The 17,350-nt window shown below is 43.0% G+C and overlaps 1 protein-coding gene across 1 annotated transcript in view; it reads right to left on the bottom strand.

Annotated features, from left to right (window-relative positions):
* Positions 1-215: 215 nt before the first annotated feature.
* HSD17B3 (hydroxysteroid 17-beta dehydrogenase 3) overlaps positions 216-17,350 on the bottom strand; it is a 33,057-nt gene continuing 15,922 nt past the window's right edge. The window contains exons 4-11 of the mRNA XM_053560660.1: positions 16,299-16,406; positions 15,077-15,144; positions 13,792-13,827; positions 10,774-10,808; positions 9,616-9,697; positions 8,632-8,697; positions 5,253-5,402; positions 216-849 (exon numbers count right to left, since the gene is read on the bottom strand). Coding sequence (XP_053416635.1) covers positions 739-849; positions 5,253-5,402; positions 8,632-8,697; positions 9,616-9,697; positions 10,774-10,808; positions 13,792-13,827; positions 15,077-15,144; positions 16,299-16,406 — 656 coding nt within the window. The 3' untranslated portion in view covers positions 216-738. The remainder of the gene's footprint in view (positions 850-5,252; positions 5,403-8,631; positions 8,698-9,615; positions 9,698-10,773; positions 10,809-13,791; positions 13,828-15,076; positions 15,145-16,298; positions 16,407-17,350) is intronic.

Raw genomic sequence — 17,350 nt, 5'->3', positions numbered from 1 at the left:
GCCACTGCACTCCAGCCTGGGTGACAGAGTGAGACCCTGTTTCAAGAACACAACCAACAACAAAAGTAGCTTATTAGGTGTGATTGTTCTCAATATTCCAAGAATCAGAAGTTTCATCTCACCACATTTATATAATGAAAGGTGTAAGCGGTGGCACCCAGACATAAGACTGCAGCAGAGATATGTTCAGGCCAGGTTTATTGAATGGGGAGGGTGACCCACCTGGGAAGTGAAAAGGTGGCATCTGCATCTGGGGTCAGTTAGAGACCCTTTTTATATGGAGCCATAGGGGATGAACAAATTTTATAGCTTGCCAAGAAGGTTAGGGTCCTTTGGTGTGGGCTTTTAGGGGTGGGGCTAGCCAGATCCTTTGTGTCTTTGTCTTAGGAAGAGAGGAGGAAGAGGAGAGGAAAGGTTTTTTGTGTGGCTGCATCAGGCCTCCCAGCCTGTAATAAGCCCACTATCAAAATTCTTCCAATTTTACCCATAAACAGCTTCATCTCCTCATACTCCAAACCCTAAAACCCCATAGCACAACACATGGTTTTACATGATAGCTTTCCCCCAAATCTGTAGACCAGTGGCAAAAAAGAAAGTGCGTTCTAAGTCTCTGTGATACTGTTCCCCTCCAGCTTGGGGTTTCAGAGTGAAGGGTGTTTTCCTCTGGTCCTCTCGGACAATGCAGAACTGGTGAAGAAAAGCCACATTGGGTTCCATGTGTGGTCAGGAAACACACAGCTACCTGGCCTTGGAGTTCTGCTTCAGGTAATCCGTGTAGCGGGTCAGGAGCAGCCTTTGGAAGGTGGTGCTGTAGAAGACCCAGGAGGGGATCAGGCTCAGAAAGCACGCCTTCAACAGACAAAAAAAAAAACCAAGAGTGTCTGGGAGGAAAGCAGAGCAGGGAAGGTCTGCAGCTCAGGCAGCTCAGCTCCTATTCAGGGCCTTGGAAAGTATTTTTTTCTGACTATTAAAGTGAAGCCCTCCAATCTTTTAAATAGTTTAATGGGTCTTGTGACACTTTCATGAGTGTCACATGAGGTTTTTCTTAGACACCAAAGCAGTCCCTTTAAACTTCTTTGACACCCTGGTAGAGTCAGTCCTAAGGAAATTCTAAATGAGGGGAACTCTGTGAACTACCTGCCCGACTTCCTTTTTCTCTCAGTGCACACTTTCTCCTCCTATGGTCTCACTCCCAGTGTCCCCATGCCCTTTCCACCAAGGTTCTGTTAAAATGAGATTGGCCAGGCACAGTGGCTCACACCTATAATCCTAGCACTCTGAGAGACTGAGGTGGGAGGATCCCTTGAGCTCAGGAGTTCAAGACCAGTCTGAGCAAGAGCCAGACCTCATCTCTACTATAAATAAAAAAATTAGGTGGGTGTCTTGGTGGGCACCTGTAGTCCAGCTACTTGGGAGGCTGAGCCAGGAGGATTACTTGAGTCCAGGAATTTGAGGTTGCTGTGAGCTAGGCTGACGCCACTACACTCTAGCCTGGGCAACAGAGTGATACTCTGTCTCAAAAAAAAAAAAAATTTTTTTTTTAATTGAGATTCCAAGAAAGAATCAGAAATATAATCCCTGAAGCATATCATGTGCTAAGCAAATATGTGAGCATCCAAATGAGTTAATGAATGAAAGGCAGTCATAGAAAGGCATGAATTATTAACATGGGACATTTGCTTTTAAAAGGGGGGAAGGTTTAGTTAAATACATTCCAGGCTGTAGGTATGGACCTTGGAAGATTTCTTGCCCTCACATCACCCCATGACCTGTACGAGAGGGCCAGGACCCCAGAAGCAATCATTTTGTCCACAGCATGACCTTGCTAATCCAACATTCCTCAATCTACCTTTCCCTAGAAAACAACAGAATTTCCCTCAAAGGGAAACTTGAACTTTTCAGGGAGCTTTTCATATTTTTTTAGGCAACTCAGGTCCTCAGATCTTTGTACGCCTCTGATATTTTCCAAGGTCAGGCCTAAAGATAGCTTCTGGGAACCAAAGCTAAACTCTTCATCCATTAACCAAGTCAATGCATTGATACAGCTCCTCCCTCAAGAACTTCATTCTTTCCCTAATCAGAGCTTCTTTTTTTATCTCACAGCAAAATCAAGCCCCTTTTTTTTTTTTTTTGAGAAAAGAGTCACTTTTATTGAGAACTATAGTTCTAGAAACAAACCACAAAAATAATTCTTCCACTGGATTAGTTACTGTGATTTTTGCAGTGAGGAGACCAGGATTCAAGCCCTTTTTGTAGTTTTGTCTTTAACTAAATGTTTTGGCATGGTGCGATCAGCCATAAAAATAAATAAATAAATAAAATTCCAGTCCCCTTGAAAATGTTCTAAAAGGGTCCATCTTCCATCTGCATTTCCATTGCTCCCTTCCCAACCTGGAAAGGCAGTAGCACCAAATAAAAGTGGACTTAAAGCCTGCCTTCACCATTACCCGCTGGCTGGCCTTGGTGCCATCACCAGCTTATGCAGCTCTGCGTTTCAGTGTCCTCAACTGTAAAAGGTGGACTGTAAGACTTATCTCACGACAGCCTTAGGATGCTCAAGGAAGGTAATACATGCGAAGCCTCCAAGTATGACATGAGCTCCATAGGGAAGAGACTCATTCCTGCCTCAGTCCCCAGCCTGATCCTCCAGCTGTCAGAATGGACTGCCTTGGCCTCACCTCTTTGTAAGGGACGGGTCTCCTGTTTACCAGTTGGTTCTATTTGATCACCTGTCACTTTAGATACAATGATTTGTCTAATCCAGGCAAATTCCAAATTGGTTTTAGTGGTTAATGTATTTTCATTTGTTTTCTCTCTCCCCCACCTTACTGAGCACAAAAACTCTTTTTTCTAGTCTAGTCTTGGCATCTGTTTGCCTGGAAAGATAAGAATTTATTATCTATAAAATCAAAAGAGAAAAGTCAAAAAAATTATTCAACTTTTGACATCTAGAACTGGATTATATAAGCTAGGCTGCTGTCTAAGAAAACATTTTCCAGATGCTGATGGATTCCATTTAGCCATTAGCATCCTGGAGGACTAAGATCACAGCGTTCTCCCGAAGACAGAGGGGATTTCATACCCACTGGAGATGGCTGAACCTGGGGAGGGACAGCTGTGACACTGAGAAAGTATGCAAGGAGTCTGTCATTTTCTGCCCTGGTGACAAAGGGGGAGGAGGAGAGGGGAGGAGAGAAAGAAGAAGAAGTCAGAAGCGTGTCTTCGGGCTTAGCCGGGGCTAGGGATGAAGGATGGAGAAGTGTGATACCTAAGTAAGGGTGGCACTGAGGGTGAAGGGGGGTTATTGCCCCCACTCTTCTGGGTCAAACCACAGAAAATTTTCTCAGCATAGTGAGATAGGTAGTGAGATTTGGTTTCCCCAGCTTTCCCTCTGATTCATATTGGTGACGGCACAGAGATGAAGTCCAGTGATCCTCTGTGAACCACAGCTGCAGACAGACTGCAGGCCCACAGCTGGATGGGGCATGTGGCAGAGACTCATGGATCTGTACCCTCAGCAGCTCAGGCCAAGGTTCATCACCCTCATGTACTACAGACATTCCAGCAAGGTGAGCCACCACCCAGGTAGATAAACATGAGGGATATCTGCCGACCCACATGTAAGGACCAGCAAGGACTCTTGTCCCCAGTGCCATCTTAGTGAGAGAGGCGGGAAGAAGGGAGGCTCCCAGGAAGACTGAAACTTTTTCTCTAAATAAGAAAGTACATTCCCTAAATGGACAGTTCAGATTATCAGATCAAACTAAGTCTAAACTCATTAGACGTTCCATTCATTTTCCTACAGCAAACAGTGATTTGGAGGAAGACCGTATCACAGTAGACAAAATAAAGATCTTGTCACCTTTCTGCATGTCCACTTTGTGGTGTGAATTAAGTTGATGATTCTGCATATTGTTGAGGTTCTACAGTAAAAATAGCAAGTAATAATGTAAGGAAGTTTGAGATGTCTTGCCAGAGACATCTTACAGAGATGTAAGTCCCAGGAGGTAAAGGAATATTTTGGAAGTGCATTGACTCATGAATCCTTCTAGCATCCATGAAAGAGAGAGAGAAGGAGAGAGTGAGAGAGGAGAGAGAGAAAAGAGGAGAGAAACAGGAAAAGTGAGAGAAGAGAGAAAAGCGGGAAGAGAAAGGAGAGAGAGAGAGGAAGAGAGAGCAAGCGTGGAGAGAGACCCAGTTCCTACAAAAGAAAGGCTATAAGGTAGAGGAGAAAACCAACAGGTTATGGGTGAGTTGAGGAAAATCCATCTAAAATTCTCTGTGGGACTGAAAACAGAACTACACTGACACTGTTTATTATAGTATGAGTGTGAAACCCTCAAGTCTACCTTTGTTTCCTCTTTGTGTTTGTCTATTTTTATTTATTTATTTTTAATTTACTTTCTTTCTTTTTTTTTTGAGACAGAGTCTCACCCTCAGTAGAGTGCTGTGGCATGCAACCTCTAACTCTTGGGCTTAAGCAATTCTCTTGCCTCAGCTTCCCAAGTAGCTGGGAGTATAGGTGCCCTCCATGATGCCCACCTGTTTTTTTTTTTTTTGTTTGTTGCTGTTGTCATTGTTTAGCAGCCCCACTGTATGTGGCCGGCACCCTAACCACAGAGCTAGGGGCATCGAGCCTTTGTTTGTTTTTAAAAGCAGTTCAGGAAAGGTGAAAACTCCCTACCCTGCATGCCAATGACCCTCATTTCCATGGCGGGTACAGCTGTAGGGAGCTAGAGCTGGCTTCGCCTTGCCCCAGAGCCTGTCTTACTCACTCCTCCCTCCTCAGTACACGTGCACTGAGGGGTTGGAGCTTAAAATCACCCACGATGGGAAGATTTACACTAGGGAACTCAGCAAATGGTTTGGTTTGGTTTTTTTCCCTTGAAGGGCTGGTTACACATTTACTACAACTGAGGGCCAAGGAAGACAGCAGCCCTGACAAGGAAGCTCCAGGTGTTGGTCTTCCCTGCCCAGGAGCTCCCGGGAGCCACCTTCCTTTCTGAGTGGAAGACTGAGGCAGCCGAGGATGAGACTTGCCGGCTTTGAGCTCTCCATGGGCTGAGCATCCAGCCCTCCACCCCCTCTGCCCTGGCCACATACTTCTTGTCAGTGCCATGCTACTGCTCAGGGTTAACCCATCCTGCCGGGAGAGAATTGCTGAGCACCCCAACAAGGGAGACCTGGCCAAGCCCTGCTAGAGCTGCCCGCACCCCCACCTTGCCTTTAGAACAAAAGATGTTGCCAGTTACCAAGATTTCATGGGCAAGACAGCCACAGGTCTCATCTCCAATCGTGATGTAGTTCAGTGATTCTTTAACAAAGTCATCAGCAGTCTTGGTTATCACATTTGTTTTTAGATGCTTCGTCATTGCGGTTGAAACAGCATATGGAGTCAGCACCTAAAATGGGAAATAAAGACCACAGCACAGGAGACAAGCCATTTTACTGTCCCACTATTTTCCAACTCTTTTCCTTTCTAAAAGTTTTGAGATCTTAAAAGATAAAAGGCACAGAACTGGCACAAAGCTGGGAATCAGAAAGTTTGGTTTCTCAAGACAAGACTTTGGCCACCCAACTGCCCATCAGGGCCCAATGGCCCTCCTCAACACACAGGGCATCTGAGAGGACATGAGCTGTCTCTCAGAACAAGGTTGCCAGATGTAGCAAGTAAAAATGCAGAAAAGGAACATCTGTTTAAATTTGAGGTTCAAACAATGAAAAAACTTCAGCATCATTACGTCCCAAGTATTGCTTGGGACTCATATTAAAACTATTCATATTCATCTGAAATTCCAGCTTCATTGGATATCCTGTATTTAATCTAGCAGCTCTATCTCAGAAATTTATTTCTAGCACAGATAGCTAAGGTTGGAGCAACTTAAGACATGTTGGATTCTCACTTTCTCATTCCAGTTAGGAATCAAGAGTGGCGCATACCTCACAATCTTTTTCTGTTTTGGTAAGAAAAATAACCACACATTGTCCCCTAAAAACCCAAAGCTAAGTTTCCAATGTGGTCTAACCACATCGTGGCCTGTCATGAGGATTCCTAATGGGCTTTTAATACCTTATTCCCAGACATATGGACCTTGGCATCTTTAGAAAGAAAAAATATCTGTGCTACTTTTCTTGGTTTTATTTTTCTTCACACCACATTTGAAATCACATTGCTTCATAACTGAATTCACTTATGAGTCAATTAATCCAACTGCATTGGTTCTTTTTGTTTTGTTTTGTTTTTTGAAACAGTCTTACTCTGTTGCTCAGGCTACAGAGCTAAGGCATCAGCCTAGCTCACAGCTACATCAAACTCCTGGGTTCAAGCAATTTTCCTGCCTCCACCTCCTGAGAAGCTGTGACTATAGCCCTGCCACTGTGCTAGGCTAATTTCTCTCTCTCTCTCTTTTTAAATTTTTTTCCTATTTTTAGTAGAGAAGAGGTCTTGCTCTTGCTCAGGCTGGTCTGGAACTCCTAAGCTCAAGTGATCCTCTGGCCTGGGCTTGGCCTCCCACTTGGCATTGGTCCTTATGGAAACTAATGCTGTGGTTTATTTGCCTAACACTTTTCTTCTGAGGTACTCAAACAGTTACTCTTTGAGAAACATAAAAAAGCACCACTCTCAGCTACAGCTTCCAGATAGAAAAATAATAATAAGTATTTTCATTCCTACACAAGTTATGGTTGACAAAACACTTTTATATACAAAATAGGGGCTTAAATAGTGTTCAAACTTGTATACTTATTCATTACATCTTCGCTGTAACCCAGAGAAGTATTATAAATTTCTTTTTATGGACGGGGAAACTGAGGCTCACAGAGTTTAAGCAGACTGGGATCACTTGGATGAAATTCAAACCCAAATCTATAGTATATACTTCCTCATTCATTTTCTAAATATTTATTGAGCACCAACTGTATGTGCTTTTGAAGAAGCCTATAGGTTTTTGAAAGGTCAGTCTTTTCACATTCTGTTACTTGCTAAGAGAGCACCTCCAGGCCTCTGTGCTAGGAAAGGGCACCTTCCTCCTCTCCCCTCTCTGCCCATCCCTGCTGCCTCACAGAGCACCTTGGCAACCGTGGCTCACAATGACCATGGCCCATGCTGACCAAGAGCAAGACAATGCTAAGAGCGCCACATGGCTAGGAAGCAGGCTTGCGGACCGTGCATGTTTAGAAATCACCAAGGATTTCTAGTTTTCTTCTTCTGGATACATGATAGAATTGTACTTCCTGGATCCCTGCGGCTGGGTGGGACTGTGTAACCAGATCTGGCAATGAGTTATGTGCAGAAGTGCCATGTGATTTCAGGGCCAGAGCACTTGGTTGTCAAAGCAAGATCCTCTAGAACTCCTGTCCCTTTTTCATTGTCAGTTAACAACACACAGAATGGCGGCTGGTCCATTAGCCCAGGTCCCTGCATCACTGCAGCACACTCATGTCTTCTGCCAGCTCACAGGGAATGTGTACAGTGAATTCAAAATAAGAACTCTGTTGCTTTAAGCCACTGAGATTTTCTTTCTTTCTTTCTTTTTTTTTTTCCTGCAACAAACAATCTATGCAGAGCAGCACTGTTGCAAAAGGGAACTTGAGCTTCAGTGGGGAGTTGGAGAATGGAAAACAGTATGGAGGGAAGAAATCTCTGGTGGGTGAGATTCATTCAGCAGGGGGACTGTGGCACGATGACATGGCTGTTACAGTCACCTAGGAGGCTGGGAAAATGATGTTATTGGCCAAATTCCTACCATTAACTCATATCTGCCTATTTAATAAGCTTTATATCCTGCAGCTGGTTAGTTTACAGTACTAGCTGCCTCAAATACTCCCACCAGGACATTTTAATTAAAACCAATGTGCGTAGCAGTAATTTTGAAGTTATAACTTTGTGCCTTTTCCATTTCTAATAGTATATCATAACACTTCTTCCCCCAAACAATAACAAACAAAAAGCACTTCTATTTATTCTAGAATCCAGACACAACTCTAACTCTGTTGCTGAACCAAGCGCAGGTAAAGTGCTCGCTCCCCAGGACACTTCAAAACGTCACAGTGCTCAGTCCACAGGTGGCAGTGACAAGCCAGCTCTATTTGGGTGAGAACAGATAATCTCCATGGTGGTTCTGCCCTTGTAGCTGGAAGGGGGAAACAAGGTGTACCTTCCTGGACTGCCCAGGAACCAGGGTGTGGGGATCTCTGTGGCCCCCAGGGAAAGACTCCCCTCCCTAGTCCTAAGCCCTTCGCCTCTTTCCAACATAGACCACTTGCTCAGTTTTGTTTTGTCTTGTTTTTCTCTTCTCCACAGTCCCTAATCCACCTAAGCCTTGTCTGCTGTACCTAGGGCAGAAAAGAAAAGGTAAGACCCCAATTTCTGTTCTGATGCAGCATTGGGCAGCAAGAGGATCTGAAGCATTTCTGAGCACTGGCCACTGGAGAGGGCAATGGAAGCCATAGCAACAGGTGGGACCGAGGTGGGGGCAGCTGCCCCAGAGTCACTCAGGGAACCCACATGGCATCACCACAGCTCATCTCCCTTCTGGCTACAGGAGCATGGCCCGTCCTGCAGGAGGCAATGGCCCAAGTTCCAGGGACTCCAGAGTGCTCGCTCCCAAGGACACAAACTGCCCTCCTCACCTGGATGATGATTCCTTTTTCTTTATATTCCACTTGCAGCGCCTTGGAAAACATGCACATAAACGCCTAGAGCGAGAAGGAGAAACGCCTAAGGCCCAGAGTTTGTTTCCTCATCACAACCAACTTAGATTTCAAGGGGGCACCCCAGAGGCACTACCTGCTTCACCTTAAAATACAGTGGGGCCCCATGAATCCCAGGGGACCAAGATACACTCATGTAGGATGTGCAAGTGCTGGGGTTGTACAGCCTGTGATTACAGTTAACAACGCTGTATTGTATATACTTCATAATTACTAAGAGAGAAGAGTTTAAATGTTTCTTGCTGCTCACAAAAAAATAAGTATGTAAAGTCGTAGATACGATAATTTGCTTTATTTAATCCATTCACAGTATACACATATGTCAAAATATCACATCCTATGCTGTCAATATATACAATTGTTATTTGTCAAACGTGCCTTAACAAAGTTGGTGGGGAGGAAAGAAAGCAGAGGGAGAATACAGCCCTTTGTCTTGGGGGGAATCAGCACTTCATTCCTTGGTCTGAGAAGAGCGGCCTTCCTCAATAGGAACACAGGTTTTGGGATAAATACATCCCTATTGCCACTGCATACAGATTAACCTACTGGGGTTAGTCAACCTCCCTTCTCCTGGGGTTGTTTTTATGACTGGGGCTCAGGGACAGCAGTCTAGGGCTTCAGGTGGGGAGGAAGCTTCAGTGGTACTTGTCCGCAGGGAGAGGGCCAGCCCGGTGTGGGTCAAGTGGGCATCCTGGCCGGCTCTGCGGGCTGCAGGGCTTCATGCACCCAGAGGGGGTGCCTTTCTCTAATTTGCACATGCTCTAGCTACTAGCTCTGCCCCACGCATAGAAGGGCGCCTGCAGACAGACCTCTCCATCAACCTGCTATAATCCCAGGGAAAATGCCAGCTGGAAAAAAATAAGAGGAAGAAGGAAGAGACACGGGTGACATGTTATCACTCACCTTGGAAGCTGAGTATAAGGTGTACAGTGGCCAAGGAAAGAGGGCTACCCCAGAGGAAATGTTGAGGACGAGACCTCTCCGCCTAAAAGGCAAAGAAGCAAAGTTTCCATTGCTTTGTGGCACATCCCTCTTTGAGTAGTAAGAAAGCAAAGGGGCTCTGGGGAACTCTGTCAAACTCCCTGCTTGCTAGGCTTCCACGTGTGCTAAGCACTCTACTTCTGAGAACTGTGAGTGGAACTTCTGCTGCCTTCTCCAGGAGGACACCACGCAGAGATGGCTCTTGGCAGTCATGTGAAATCAAGGGCTTGTTCCTAAAAACATAAGCTTTGCTTCAGCAAGGCCCTCCCTGCCAAAATATGGATAACCAGTCCAGCTCAGACAGGATTTAAGGGGGAAGTCATCCTCTTCCCTTAAATGTGACCACATGAGCTGCAGGTCCCTTCAGACTCACAAGAAAGATGTCATAAGGTGGAATCCCGTTATGGGTAGAATTTGTCAGTACAGCATCTGCTCACACAGACACCCCTACACAAGTCTCCAGGGGCCTTGTCCTTTGAAATTCAATATCCGTAATCCTTCCCAATTAGATGGTTTCAATTTGGGGGAGAGGGGCTTGCAAATTAGAATACAAGGCCAAGCTCCTTCTCCCTCTAGGGAAGATAAAACTATCGCCCATTTGCTTTTAATGAATACCACCTGAGCTCCCAATTGGGCCTTGTTATAGGGTGATATAAACATGGGATAAATGGAGAAACTGATGGGCTGGTGATTTTTACCAATAAATTGAAGTATTCATTCTGACAAAAGCTGAAATTCATAATGATAATGAGATGGTCTTGGTATCAGGCCAGCTTCTCAAGTTTTTTACGCTCCCAACATGAGTTAATTTTTTTTAATCCAACATGTGCTTATATTGCTATTCTCTTCCTCCCTCCAATATCTGTTACATTTGACCTTCAAATATGCTAGTCTGTTTGCAGAGTTGGCTTGGCCCAGAATGTTAGTTTTTCCTCCATAATCTCCACATCCTTTCACCATAGTTGTTATCATTTGTGAAAGCAGCAGCGAAATGAACCCTATCTCCGCAGTCCCTGAGTTAGCTGACTGCCAGGGCATGGAGGCTATGCTGCTCCACACAGTTTCAAAGGAAAACCTTACCTTGATTCCATGTGTGTCAGAACTAGCTGTGTCATCTAGAAGAGAAGGCCAAAGTTAAGCCTGATGAAGGAACCAAGCAGGGAAACTAAGTCCCCAATGGGCAGGGGACTTAGGGAAGCAAGTGCTAGAGGAAGCTGAGGTGGAGGGAAGCTGAATCTTCTCAGATGGCCTCAAAAATTGCTGGTATTTTTGAGACCAGCCTAAGCAAGAATGAGACCCCCATCTCTACTAAAAATAGAAAAATTAGCTGGTCGTTGTGGTGAGCAACTATAGTCCCAGCTACCTGGGAGGCTGAAGAAAGAAGATCGCCTAAGCCTAGGAGTTTGAGGTTGCTGTGAGGGTGACAGAGTGAGACTCTGTCTCAAAAAAAAAAAAAAGCCAGTACTCATTGGAGGTCATTCTGTTAACCCTAGTGACTGGTTAACCCACAGAAGGCAACCTAGACTGATGGCAAACTGTCCAGAGGACTCTGGTTTCTTCCCCCTGAAGCTAAAGTCTTCCAGGAAAAATGAGACCATTGAAAATTGGTGGGAATTGGCTTGTGGCTATGGGTGACAGGCAAAAGGAGGTCCCTGAGATTCCCCAGATAGTCTATATTCTGAGTGACAGGCAAAAGGAGGCCAGCCATGAGTCGTAACTAGAGGACTGTCAGGATGCCTAACAGGAATCTATGAGCATCTCCTGTACAAGGTGACAGATGGAGAAAGTCTTCTCTCCAGTTCAACTGCTGCAGCACATGCAGCCTGTGGGTGGTCTGTGAAATAGCTCGTAGACAAAGCACGTGGGCATTGGCTTACAACGGGGTTGAGAAGCCTCTTCACCCTCTCAACCTACCACAACCTTGAGAAGGTCTTCCTTACCACTTTTGGAGCCTAAATCGTCCTCTAAAAGAGGTTTTCATTCCCTAATTTCAAGGCACACATTTTACGAATGAAGAAAAGGCAACCCATAGATAGAAATGTTTTCTGAAGCATGATTGACTGGAATCAGGCCCTGGTCTAAGACCAGGTTTGAGACAGAGGATCCAAATGAAAGGAGAGGGGCAGAAGGTAAAGGAGACTTGGGGCCAGAAGGAAAGTGTTGCCTATTTCTCTGTGTTGTCTAGGGGCTGTGCAGTGGCTTCACAGCAGACTGTGGCCTTAGCACTGCTCCATCTCACAGCCCAGGCCCTGGGCCTCTCTCTGAGACCTCTGTTTTCACTGCTGGGGGTTCCTGGAAGAGGGAGGGAGCTGGGGGACTAGAATTGTATAGAAATCACTGGACTGACTCTGAAAAACACTGGATTTTGAGGGAGGTAAGGAAAGGATGAAAGACTAGATTGTCAGAGCTCTTTTCTTGACTTAACTTCTTTAGCGGTGTTATTTGAGGTGTCCAATTGCATTTCCTCGAAGTCTCCTGAATGAATTCATTTGCCTTGTTGAGTGCATGAATCCCAGTTAGAGGGACAACATTGAATTTTGTGGGTCCCTGTCTCAAAGCTCTCAATATTTAGTTCCCTATCCCACCTTCCCTTTGCCCTCACACTCATATTCTTCCATCTCTGCCCTTGATAAAGAACTCTAATGTTTCCAGATGGCTCCTTTGAAATAATTAAGTGACATTAATCATGTTTCCAACCAGCGTGGCTAATTGGGGCATGGCATACTGAGAACCTAACCTTCAGTTTATTTTCTTTGTTACTTAGGAAACTTAGTGTCTACCAATATATAATTTTTAAAAACAAATCAAAGTATTTCTCTGCTAAAAGAGTCACAGGGTTGTCAAATACATTTGGGAAACTCCCATGATCAAACAGCCCAAGTCTCAAAGATTGGTGTGTAAAATAACCTGAAAGATTTTAGGGGTAAAGCTGCAGACAACAGCTGGACATATAAAACTTAAAATTACATCAGCTGGGGACTTTAAAAAGCCATTGATTGCTCAGCATAAAAAGAATGTGTATACCCAATAATAACTATAAAATGCAGGAAACTGTAAAATGCTAGTATGCTTACAAAAAAACCCCAACCAATAGTGAAAATAATCATTGTCAGCCCAACTTATCCACTTTGAAAAATAATTGTCTTGGCGGGGAGGGAGTGCCTATGCAGCATCCATTTCCCTGCTTTACGTTGATAGTAACCTAATTTTCTTTGGGAAATCAGTCTGCCTCCACCAGCAGTCCAAGTAACTCAGATGAGTGAGGCTGAGGTAGGGAGCTCTATCCCCTCAGAGGAAAATACCATTTACTCACCAAATCATGCAGCCTCGGGCTGTGTTTATTCTTAAACAGCACCTTTTTCTAAACTGTCTGCCTGGAGGTGATCTTTGTCTTATTCACACAAAGGCACAGTATAGGATAGCTTTGTGGGAGTCATGACATAAATGCTGGTGTGGCCAACCCTAATCAAAAGACCTGAACACTGAATAGCACCCAAGACATTACTTGGTCCCAAACTCTTTTGATATCAGATGCAGAATATGAAGCTCTAGGGGGCTAAATTACTTGCCCAATGCTGTCCAACTATTAGTAGCTGAGCTGGGATCATAATACAGGTGAACTTGAGCTTCAATTCAATAAATATTTACTGAACAACGGAAGTCCAGAAAATTTAAGCCATGCCCTCTGTCATTTTTCCAGAGTGAGCTTTCTTCTATTACACAGACTAAAACTAGAGGAATATATATATATAATATAATTAAAAATAATATATATACATATTACATAAATAAATTTTATATATTATACAAAAAATAATATATATTTTTTTAATTTAAAACATCATTAAACCTAAATGTCCAGACATGTCACAAAACTGAATGCAGAAAAGGGTTTTGAGATACAAGGGGCATTGAATCCATCATTGTATTTTCTTGATGAAAACAGAGTAAGACGATTAAAAGACCACTACATGGCCTCTCAAGTGAGGTTCAATTTCAAAAAATCCTGCTTCTACAGTGAAAGGAGGCAATTCTGAGTTCCCAAATTACAACCACTACTACATTTTAATGCTTTTAGCACATACATGCATCACATACCTTGACTACTGAGGTGATGTTACAGTGGATGAGGCTCTGTAATAAATAATCACAACCAAGAATCAGCCTGATCATTAGAGAAATTATCCTGAGAAGTGATCAGTGCTAAATAATCATGAAGTGAGCAAAAGTACATGTTTAAGCTCTTCCATCACTCACTCAGCCTGCAAATCAGGCTCCTAATTGGATGTTCAGCAAGTACACACCAGAATTGGGAAACATCTGACATCCATTCTATGATTCTATATGCACATGATCTTGAACAGAAGGCAATTAAGAGTTTGCTTGAAGATGAAGGGAAGAATATAGATATAATTTTTCAAAGGAAGATACTCAATTTCCAGCTGGAGGAAGAGAGGTTAGCACATGTGGGTCTAGGACAAAATAGCATAGAGAATAGGAAGGTGAATGGTTGTAAGGCCAGGTAGAGGTGCTAAGTTATAAAGGCCAGTAAAGAAACTACTAGAATGACCCACCACAGGGAGGAAAGAGGGACAGACACAAGCACAAATGCAGACATAAACAAAGGAAGAGGAGCAATCATGGAATTTGCATAATAGAGAGACACAGATGTGCCAGAAACAAAGAGTGTAGGAAACAGAGAACCACAGGTTTGGTATGTTGTCCAGAAAGGAGTTTGTCAAGGGTGTATAGCAATGTCACAGTGATCTGCCATCACATGCAATGCAGTAAACTCAGGGATTGCAGACCTGGGGAACGGGAGCGTGATGGCCTGCTCAGCAGGGTGTAACCCTTGATTTCATAGGCCAGGGCCTTGGGAAGGGTCAACCAATAGTGCCTGCAAGGCCTGTAAAATGCATAAAAAATTAATCATGACCAAAAATGATAGCCATAGGGCCGAATCAAACTTATTAACCTTACAATGCCCCCAACCCTAGGGGTATGTCATATACTGCCCCCACACTGAAAGATGGACTAATCTAATTATGTGGGAAGACAAAGAAAGCCTTCTCCCATGTGCCACACGGCTATAAATCTGTTATGCAGAATCACCCCTTTATAAAGCAAAGCATATAGCTCCCAAAGGATGGGGCAGTGGCAGATAAGTTTTGATGTGCAGAGAAGGGGGGAGATGTCTGTATTCTGGATATGGTTATGAAAAGTGTTAATATACATGACTGTTCACCAAGAACCAAGGTGAAAAGAAAGTGGGAGCTCAAGACACACACCATGCAATACAGAATTTTGGCCGGACAGGCTTCCCATCGCTCCCTCCTGGGCCCTGGTGTGAGAGGAATCCATAGACAGAAGGGCACAGGTTTACCTCTATTTCATCAGGTGTATTAAGGAAGTAGCGCGGGAAAAGGTCTGGAAGCATTCCAACATTGTTAACTGGCGGAAAGAGGCAAAACAAAAATGTGTCAAAGGAACAGGTGAGAAGATTTTTCAAAAAAAAAAAAAAAAGGTACAAAAAGATTTACATATAAGGTTGTTCACCATAGCATGATTTAATAACTGGAGGGGGAAAATGTCCTCTAATAGGAGATACCTTAAATGTATTATGGTGTAGTCACACGTTGGAATGGAATGCAGTCATTAAAAACCAGGGCTGCTTAGAAGTTTAAAAACCTGGGAAAATGTTTGTGATGTAAGTTTTTAAAAATATGTATTACAAAACAGTACATACATTTAATCCCTATTTTGAAAATACCTGTGTATGTACCAGGCAAGGATGTGCACCAAAATACTATCTCAGATTACTGGGATTTTTAAGACATTCCTATTTCTTTTATAAATCTCTTTATTCTTTCCAAATTTCCTGCAATGTTATGTTTTACACTTTTATTTATAAAAATGTAAGATTTTTATAAAGCAGATTAGCAGATTAGAAATCAAATCTTATTTTCTTCATGATACAAACACCACACTATAAAATACCTTGTCTATAAATCACTACCAAAAAAGTACAATCTTAAACCAGGCACTGTGGCACACCAGTAGCCGCAGCTACTACGAAGGCTGAAGCAGAGGATTACTTGAACCCAGGGTTCAAATCCAGCCAAGGGAAAAAATTGAGACCTCATCTCTATAAAAAAAAAATAATAATAACCAAAGGGAAACATATTATCCTGTTTACTGAATAAGAAACAAAGTCAATTCTTAAATAACTACACTGACTCACTATGTCATGGATCAATCACAGCAATGTTTGTTTGCTAAGCTAATTCCTGTAGGCCAATGTTTTGGGGATCCCTCTTCTGCCAAATGTCAATAGTTCCATGAAATAAAATTCATTTTAATATTACAAAATATTGTTGGGAAGGTTGGAATATATAAGTTTGATACATCCCAAGACCATCTATAAACTTTTTAATACAGTAGTAACTCTTGAAGAATTGAGCTTTAATACTCAATTTAATGCTACAGCTTAAAATATGGTCATGGATTAAGTTTAAGCTGCCATGGAATTACCAAGTGTCACTAGGATAATTATTTCACTGAGGTATTACAATAAGCTTTGCAAGTTGCAATTTATTAATACTTACCTAAAATTCCAATTTCTAAGCCTTTAAGTTTTTCTTTAATATATTCATAGATGTCATCTTTGGTAAAATCTACTTGTATAATCTTCACACTGCTCCCTGTAGTACTCTCTGCATTAGAAGCAACAGGGTTTTTTGGAATGAACAGGAGTTCAAATCCCACTTTATCCATGAAGGTCCCCCCGTACTTTTATACTACCTGAGCAGACATGTAAGAGGACAGCCCATCACTTCAATTAGAAATAACAAACAGCCCTGAGCAAATGCTGAGAAGTGCTGAGAGATCTGTGAATAATGGTTTCTACATGTTTCTTAGAGTTCCGACAGTGACTAGTATATGAATTAAAATAGACTTGGTACAGTGGTTCTCAAAGCAGGGTCTGCAGATATAACATCAACATCACTGGGACTGGACCCACACCTTTCACCATTAACTAAGATAGACTCTCACTGGATAAAAGATTTAAACTTAAGACATGAAACTATAAAAATACTTGAAGAAAGTGCAGGGAAAACTCTTGAAGGAATCGGCCTGGGTGAATATTTTATGAGGAGGACTCCCCAGGCAATTGAAGCACTATCAAAAATACACTACTGGGACCTGATCAAACTAAAAAGCTTCTGCACAGCCAAGAACATAGTAAGTAAAGCAAGCAGACAGCCCTCAGAATGGGAGAAAATATTTGCAGGTTATACCTCCGATAAAGGTCTAATAACCAGAATCCACAGAGAACTCAAACGTATTAACAAGAAAAGAACACGTGACCCCCATCTCAGGGTGGGCAAGGGACTTGAAGAGAAACTTCTCTAAAGAAGACCGACGCACAATCTACAAACACATGAAAAAAAGCTCATCATCCTTAATCATCAGAGAAATGCAAATCAAAATTACTCTGAGATATCACCTAACCCCAGTAAGAGTAGCCCACATAACAAAATCCCAAAACCAGAAATGTTGGCGTGGATGTGGAGGAAAGGGCACACTTCTACATTGCTGATGGGAATGCCCACTAATACGTTCCTTCTGGAAGGATGTTTGGAGAATACTCAGAGAC

Source organism: Nycticebus coucang, chromosome 2 (assembly GCF_027406575.1).
Source record: "Nycticebus coucang isolate mNycCou1 chromosome 2, mNycCou1.pri, whole genome shotgun sequence".
Classification (NCBI taxonomy): domain Eukaryota; kingdom Metazoa; phylum Chordata; class Mammalia; order Primates; family Lorisidae; genus Nycticebus; species Nycticebus coucang.
This window is presented reverse-complemented; position numbering and strand designations above follow the sequence as displayed.